Source organism: Garra rufa, chromosome 23 (genome assembly GCF_049309525.1).
Source record: "Garra rufa chromosome 23, GarRuf1.0, whole genome shotgun sequence".
In the NCBI taxonomy this organism is placed as follows: Eukaryota; Metazoa; Chordata; class Actinopteri; order Cypriniformes; family Cyprinidae; genus Garra; species Garra rufa.
Window position 1 is genome coordinate 14302248 of NC_133383.1, and position 9047 is coordinate 14311294.

The 9047-nt window shown below is 35.2% G+C and overlaps 1 protein-coding gene across 1 annotated transcript in view; it reads right to left on the reverse strand.

The window, feature by feature from the left end:
- Window positions 1-6545, reverse strand: part of stard13a (StAR related lipid transfer domain containing 13a) — a 47704-nt gene extending 41159 nt beyond the window's left edge. The window contains exon 1 of the mRNA XM_073829464.1: window positions 6090-6545. Within this exon, the coding sequence (XP_073685565.1) occupies window positions 6090-6213 (124 nt within the window). The 5' untranslated portion in view covers window positions 6214-6545. The remainder of the gene's footprint in view (window positions 1-6089) is intronic.
- Window positions 6546-9047: the final 2502 nt, after the last annotated feature.

A 9047-nucleotide genomic window follows, 5' to 3' on the forward strand; every position in this document is an offset into this window, starting at 1 on the left:
ATAACATAACGCTTGTCAAGCGAGCGGATCATGTTTGTAAAACTCTGCTTGGTGACCATGTTTATTGGTACCATGTCTTTCGCAAGGTGAAATGTAATAGCATCAGTGACATCTTTCTGTCGCTTAGAGCCCTTCTCGTAAGGCGTCACACTAGCAAACGCATCCGAAATAGTTTTTTTGCTTTGGACTGCAATCTGATCTGGTTTTGCATTCGTCATACAGTACTTTTAAATGGTCAAACAAATTCGTAGTGTTTCCGCGAGTTGTGGCAACAACTGCCAGGCACTCCCGACAAAGCACCTGTTTTTGGTCAGCATCATCGTTTTTGTATCCAGAATACTTCCATATGACCGACGTTGCGTTTCTTTTTGCGACCAAATCTTCCATTTCGGCGCTTTTCTCCCGTCCCGCGCTCATTTCGTCATGCGCACCAAAGAGTAGCCTATGTGCGCACGCAGAGACTGCATGCGTGAAGTAGGTGAAGCAATGTGTGCTTTGTAGTTTTTAAAGAACCCTTAAATATGAGTTAATTACTTTATATTAGACAAATATAGATCCGAGAATAGAAAGTTTAAAAATATAGAAAGTAATTTTTTAAATCAGACACACATAATTGTATTTTTATTTTGCCCAGCATCGTGACTGCCGCGATGTGACTATCGCACATGCGTACATCGCGATGACGATGCTGAAACGATGTATCGTGCAGCCCTACAGCATACCATACGCTAGAAATGAAATCTTAAAAAGTGAATTGCAGTGGGAAGGAGAGAGATTTTACAGCTGTCAGAAAGAGCAGCAATATCCTCAGAGATCTCAGTGACATCTGCTAAATATTTCAAATCAGAATCGTCTAGAATAATATGCACAGAAATAAAACGACAGATTAGGTAGTAAGCATGATAACTGCTCTCAAAAGTAAGGTTTAAGTCGAGACACCAAGATGTTTGGCCACTAGGGCCGCTCACATTTGGTTGGTCTTAGGTGACTGTTAAGGATCAATAAAAATAATAATAATAATTGGACACTGTTGTTGTATCAGAATGACTGAATTACACTACCAGTAAAAAGTTTTTGAACGGTAAGATTTATGTTTTTTAAAGAATTCTCTTCTGCTCACCAAGCTTGCATTTATTTGATCCAAAATGCAGCAAAACCAGTAATATTGTGAAATACTTTTACTATTTAAAATAACTGCTTTCTATTTGAAAATATATTATAATGTAATATAGTTCTGTGATCAAAGCTTAATTTTCAGCATTACTCCAGTCTTCAGTGTCACATGATCCTTCAGAAATCATTCTAAAATGCTGATTTGCTGTTCAAGATTTTTTCATTATTATTATTAGTATCAATAAACAGTTAAGTACATTTTTTCAGGATATTTTGATGAATAGAAAGATCCAAAGATCAACATTTATCTGAAATAAAAAGTAAAATATGACTTTTATTTAGCAGGGATGCTTTAAATCGATCAAAAGGGATTATAAAGACATTTATAATGTTACAAAAAAATTCTATTTAAGATAAATGCTGTTCTTCTGAACTTTTATTCAACAAAAAAACATTGAAAAAAAAATCTACTCAGCTGTTTTCAACATATTAATATTAATGTTTTTTAAGAGGCAAACAAGAATATCAGAATGATTTCTGAAGGATCATGTGACTGGAGAAATGATGCCAAAAAATTCAGCTTTAAAATCACAGGAATGAATTACATTTTACTATATATTCAAATATTAAATAGTTATTTTAAATAGTACAAATACTTTCACATTTTGCTGTACTTTGGATTAAATTAATGCAGGCTTAGTGAGCAGAAGAGACTATTTACAGTTTAAGCTAAAATAATTAGGCGTATCCCAAAAATCTGTCAAAAATGTGTCTTTCAAATATAATCTTAAATGTATATTACTCCTAAATCAAAAAATAATAATAATAAAGTTTTGAAGTACTGTCTCAATATCTGCAATCCTGGCCTTGATAATGGTTGGTATTGGAGTGAAAAGAAAATTAGTGGTATTGCATCTTTAGAGGCCTTTGGGTCCCACTTTATATTAGGTGGCCTTAACTACTATTTACTTACATCAAGAAATTTGTACAACATACTTATTGTGTTCATATTGTGTTGCAAAACACTTCTGCTGCTATTGATGTGGGATATGATGAAGGTTAGGAACAGATTTGGTGGTATGGTAGGTTTAAGGGTGGGTTAAAGTGTAATTATATATGTAACTACAGAAATTAATTACAGATGTAATTTCAGGTACTTTTAAAAATATAAGAACAATGTAAAAACACGTATGTAGGCAGTAAGTGCATTTTATCAAATTATTAATTTAAATGTAAATACATAGTGGGATAATATAAAGTGGGACCGACATCTGTGAATTGCTGAGGGCTTGGAAAAGACCTTGTGAACTCCACAATGAGAAGACACACATCACCATGTGAAGCTTGGAGAAGCCAACAGTTCCAGACCTGGCCTACTAAAGAGTGAAAATTCAAAGAAAAAAAACCAGCCACATTTCTTTTGTATGCTAGCAATGTGTAGGTTTTCCCACTGTGAATGTTTGAAGCATGCATGGACAAGCCTGGAAAGATGCTGTTGAAGCATGCTGAGGAGAACCTGACAATGACTGCCATCTGGTGGCCATGTAATGCAATTAGTTGCGGAAAAAGTCATTCATAATTCACTCAGTTCAGCTGAGGACTTCCTTCAGGCGGCATAACCGCTAGAGAATTCGGTCCAGCCAAGACACCCACATAAGGGCTGTGCCAAAATTACCTAAACATGAACTTGATCCATGAAAACAAACCCGTGTCATTACGGGCATTCACTTATGAGCTAAATCCAGCGCGGGTCAACTAGAGGTGAGTGGTCTAAATCGGGGGGACACTGCTTACAGTAATCCCACATGTTTTATTAGTATCGAGAGTCCACAAATTGAATATCCACTAAAATCCACAAAAAATGTATATGCATTAGAAGTCAAAAGTTTACATACACCTTGGAGAATATGCAAAATGTGACCCTGGACCACAAAACCAGTCATAAGGTTAAATTTGACAAAACTGAGATTTATACATCATATGAAGGCTCAATAAATAAGCTTTCTATTGATGTATGGTTTGTTAGGATAGGACAATATTTGACTGAGATACATCTATTTGAAATCAGAAATCTGAGGATGCAAAAAAATCAAAAAGACTGAGAAAATCACCTTTAAAGTTGTCCAAATTAGGTTCTTACCAATGCATATTACAAATCAAAAATTACATTTTGAGAGGTTTACAGTAGGAATTTTACAAAAAATCTTCATGGAACATGAACTTTACTTAATTTCTTAATGATTTTTGGCATAAAAGAAAAATCAATAATTTTGACCCATGCAATGTATTTTTGGCTATTGCTACAAATATACCCCAGCGACTTAAGACTGGTTTTGTGGTCCAGGGTCACAAATGTTAATTATTTCAGCAAAATAAGAGGGATCTTACAATATGATCCACAGCTATGTTGTTGTTTGTTTGTTTGTTTGTTTTTTGCTAGGAAAAAAATCTGCAAAATCCTTTTGGGTCCCACAAATTTGTTGGCTTTTCAGCATTTTTGTGTATTTGAATCTTTTTCAACAATGACTGTATGATTTTGAGATCCATCTTTTCACACTGAGGACAACTGAGGGACTGTTCAAACGTTTACACCCCTGGCTCTTAATGCATCGCGTTTCCTTCTGAAGCATGAATTTTATAAATTCAACTATTATTTTCTCTTGTAGACTATATGTAAACTTATTTTATGTGAAATATCTTATTTAGGTCAGTACTAAATAAAAAAAATAACATGCATTTTGTATGATTCCTCTTATTTTGGTCAAATAATTAACATTTTGCAGATTCTGCAAGGTGTACATAAACTTTTGACTTCAACTGTACATGTGATGTTTACCCAAAAGATGAAAAGTAAGAGTGCTGGAGCAGAAATGAATCCTTGGGTTAAAAAGAAAAGAATGAGGTTAGTGGGTTGAAGGAGAGAGAGGAGTGTCTGTACAGCACTCAGTGAGTCCAGATTGCTTTTAAATGAACTTTTCCTGTCATTTCCTCACTTAAATCCACAAAGAAGTCCGCAGAGCCTTGCCATTCATGTTATAATGGACTCAATCTAACTAGAATTACATTATTCCCCAAGACATCCCAAGAAAGATTTTCAAGCTCAATATAGGTCACTAAAATATTATAATTTACTATTCACATGCCCCCTCAAACTTTTGAACCAACTGGATTTTAAATGCAAGTTCCAAAAAAAAAGTACCTGCCCTCTCAGAAATAAAGGTACAAAAACTGTCACTGGGGCGGTTCCTTTTTTAAAAGGTACACTAGTATGTACACTTTAAGTGCTTATATATACCTTTAAGGTATTAAAATGGACCCTTTAGGTACAAACATGTACCTTTTGAACAGAAACCGCCCCAGTGACAGCTTTTCTGAGAGTATTAAATGCTGCACGACTACTGTAAGTGACAGAAATCACTCATTCATGTCATTCACAACAATCACATCTTTCACAAATCATTTGCTTTTAACCTTTTAAAATAGCAGAGTTAAACTATCCAAACAACTTCATCCTCGGGATGTTTATGTGGAACAAAGCTGCTCTTTTTAATATAATAAAACAACATGATCGCTGGTAGTCATGTTCAGTTATTATTCAGCTTTTTTCTGAAATATTTTGCTATATTTTCTGCGTTTTAACCATTTGTCCCCATCACCATGAACAAATCGATATTACATACTCTTAACAGTTTAACTTTATGTGTAAAAAATCTCAGGTAAAAAGAACTACTTTAAAGATTGAAATTTCCTACATTATATAGATAAATAACTGGTGTGTAAAGATTGAAATTTCCTACATTATATAGATAAATAGCTGGTGTGTAAAGATTGAAATTTCCTACATTATATAGATAAATAACTGGTGTAAAACTTGTTTTACACCAGTTATTTATCTATATAATGTAGGAAATTTCAATCTTTAAAGTAGTTCTTTTTACCTGAGATTTTTAACACAGTTAACACAAGTTAAACAGTTAATGTAATATCTATTTGTTTATGGTGATGGGGATCAAAGGTTAAAATGCTGAAAACATAGCAAAATATTTCAGAAAAAAGCTGAATTGACATCCAGTGATCATGCTGTTTTATTGTATTAAAAAGAGCAGCTTTGTTCCACACTGAAGAAGAAATCCAAGTTTTAAACGTCCCAAGGATGAAGATGTTTAGAGAGTTTAACTCTTTGCGATTTTAAAAGGTTAAAAGCAAATGATTTGTGAAAGATGTGATTGTTGGATTGTGAATGACATGAATGAGTGACTCCTGTCACTTACCGTAGTCTAGTTAAAAGTGGTATGTTGTGGCGTATTATGTTTTTTCAGTGTATTTGAGGACCTTAAATGTTTGTTTGTTCTCATTCTAACGTAATTTAATAGTATAGTTGAATATATTAGCACTATAATATAGTTCTCATAAATTTTAACATGTTTGTTTACAGTAGCAATACAGTATAGTTTCATATGTGCTCAAAAACGAGTTTCTGAGCACGTATGAAACTATACTGTATTGCTACTAAGCAGTGTATTTCAGCACTAAGTGTATTTCAGTCCTGAAATACACTGAAAAAAACATAATACGCCACAACACTTTTGGCAGTGTTAAGAATATTTAAAATAAGTGAAAAACGTGACATGGATGGAGTGTCCTGATTAGTTTTTGTGCAGGAATGCAGCCCATTTAATCGAGTTGAGAGGCAGCAGACATCAGCTAATGACATTACAGCAAACTGCGGCTTCACGGGCACAACAGACCGCTGGAGCGCAATGTCAATGTTGATTTTAATTATTTATAGACAGCGCAAGCATTCATCACATGCAAGCTTATTAAAACCCATCTCAGTCATACGGACACAAAATGACCATGACCTAAAAAAAACCTTGACCTTCCCCAGGCCCGTATGGCAGTATGTATATCATAGAAATACATGATGCATTGTTGTTTATTTATCAAAGTTAGCTAATTCGTGTCCTGCCACTGACCTGCCAGCCGCTTATCCCTTATGTTTCTCCATAGTAAATCCCAGGCTTTCGACGTGGAGTCGCGCAGCTGCTCGCTGATTGACCGCCGAAGCTGCAGTTTGCTGGACTTTCGCCTCGTTGTCATCGTGAACGGTGACACATATCAGCACCGCGCCCGGGTGTCCTCTGAGGGGACGGTTATCCGTTATCCGCCGCTGGCTCACTCGCGCGTCTGGGTCGGTCGGACTCGCTCTGGTGCCGCAGTTGTCGTCACTCCACCTGATACGCGGCGCTGCGTCACCTTGCAGCAAGAGAACAGCGAAGCCTGTTTATATTTCGCTCCGACACGAGACTGAATCGGACGCAGGATCCACTCGGATGGGTTTCATGCTCTCTGAGGGTTTCCCGCGCCTCTAATCAGCGCAACATGACAGCGAGAACAGCTGGGTGAACTTTCCAGCACTAATGCAATGCAGAGGCGCACGGTACCCTCTCTCTCTCTCTCTCTCTCTCTCTCTCCCTCTCTCTCTCTCTCTCTCTCTCTCTCTCTCTCTCTCTCTCTCTTTCTCTCACACACAAGCAAGATGTAGAGAATATATTGACATTGGGATCTTTCGTGAAATTAGGAAGAAAAATAACATTTGCATTATATTTATAGATAATAGGGAAGCTTGGGACTAGTCAATTTCTACCTTAGTTTTTCAATAAGTAAAAAAAAATAAAACAACAAAAGCATATAACTTGGCAACAAGAAAGAAAGAACGATAAAACTGAACATTTCAATTATTAATAACCAGGGAACCATTTGTTTTACACGTTTACCATTTAGGGGTATTTTTGGGGTATGTTATCACAGTGGAAACATTGCCAATAAATAGCCTATTATAGTTTTTTGATCAAGAAAAATGAGTTAATTGTTAAAAATTATTTATTTTTACACAATTATAAATTGTATACATTAATAACAGTTGAAACAAGTGACAGTGACAACTTGCCATGACCTAACATTTATTAAAAAAAAAAATGTGTGAAAAATGAATTTGATCAAATACAAATACATCACTGTTTAAAAGTTTAGGGTCTGTAATGTTTTTAAAAGAACTGTTATGACCACAAAGGCTGTATTTATTTAATCAAAAGAACAGTATTAATATGTTATTATTTTAATATATTTTTAATTAAAATTAATTCCTATGATTAGAAAGCTGAATTTTCAGTGTCACATGATCCTTCAGAAATCATTTTATTATGCTGTTTTGGTGCTCAAGGAACTTGTCTTATTATAATCAATGTTAAAAGAGTTGTGCTGCTTAAAATTTTTGTGAAAACTGTGACACATTTTTTTTCTTGGATTTTATTGACGAACAGAAAAGTCAAAAGAACAGCATTTATTTGTCACCAAAATGCCAGTTTTGATCAATTTAATGAAAAAAATAAATAAATAAAAATCTTACTGTCCACAAACCTTTGCATGGTATAGTGTACACTACCAGTCAAAAGTTTTTGAACAGTATGATTTTTAACGTTTTTTTAAAATCTCTTAATAGTAACATTTTTAAAATATTTTTACTATTTAAATGAATGTATTTAAAATTATATTTATTCCTGTGATCAAAGCTAAATTTCAGCAACCTTACTTCAGGCACATGATCCTTCAGAAACCATTCTGATACGCAGATTTGCTGTTCAAGAATTTTTTTTAATTAATATTTGTAACATTATACACTATACCATTCAAAAGCTTGGAGTAATGATGCTAAAAATTCAGCTTTGAGATCACAAGAAATAAATTACATTTTAAAATATATTCAAATAGAAAACAGTTATTTTAAATAGTAAAAATATTTCAAAATGTTACTGTTTTTGCTGTGCTTTGGGTCAAATAAATGCAGGCTTGGTGAGCAGAAGAGACTTCTTTAAAAACATTTAAAATCTTACTGTTCAAAAACTTTTGACTGGTAGTGTACTGTATTTCTCTCAATTAACGTGAAAAAAGTTACTTGCAGAAGTGTAATGTTTACGGTTTAAGGCTGTGAAAATATTATTTTATATAATATTTTTTAACTACAGCATGTCACACTGGAGGTTAATACTTACACATACACACTTATGTCAACTATCCAGTAACACCTGAAGTACATGTACTTCATGAGTCCTGTCTTTCTTTAACATTCACATACACATACATTTTCTCCTTTACACACACACACACACACACACACACACACACACATTCCAGTGTCTGTGGGTGTCAGGCATTACACAGGCTCAGCTCCCTCTCAGAGGGGGGTGTTTCAGAGGGAAGTTTTGCATTGGAGATTTATGTCAGTAGGTTACAGTGGTGACATGACTGGCGTGAGGTGTGGAGAGAAAGGGAAAGCCATGAACACAGGGTTAAAGCAGTCAGCCCGATCCACACTTCCATCCTAGGTGGGTCGCAGTTAAACCGGATATGGCACTGTAACAGAGCCTGACCCTCCTCAACACACAAACTGAGAGGAAAAGATTGTTACCGCAACTCAAACCTCAAAATAAAACGCTGGAGTAACTCTACCCGGTAAACAGTGGTGCTGGAGCCAGTCTGGCGCTGAAAGGGTCTCAGCGCCACTGAGATCCCGTGCTTCAAGAACTGTTAACATTTCTATATACATCCTAGTGAGGTGATTTATGTTTAATGCACTTTAGAAGGACAGGGTCATGAAGAAAATTAATAAAAGCCTGTGTTAATCAAAAACAGAGCAACAATGTCACAATTTATAGCAAAATGTTGAGCTGTTGAAATGTTGTCAAATGTTGAAAGTACAGAAATTCAAGAGGAAATTTGTATGAATGTGTAACCTGTGCGTGGCCCCAAACGTCACTCCATGTTAGCGTGGTTATCACACAGCTAACTGCTCATCTGTGTGAAAGAGTGAATTCATATTGAGTCACCGGGGCCCCTCAGGAGACCCTAATGAATATTCATATCAGAGAGCAGTG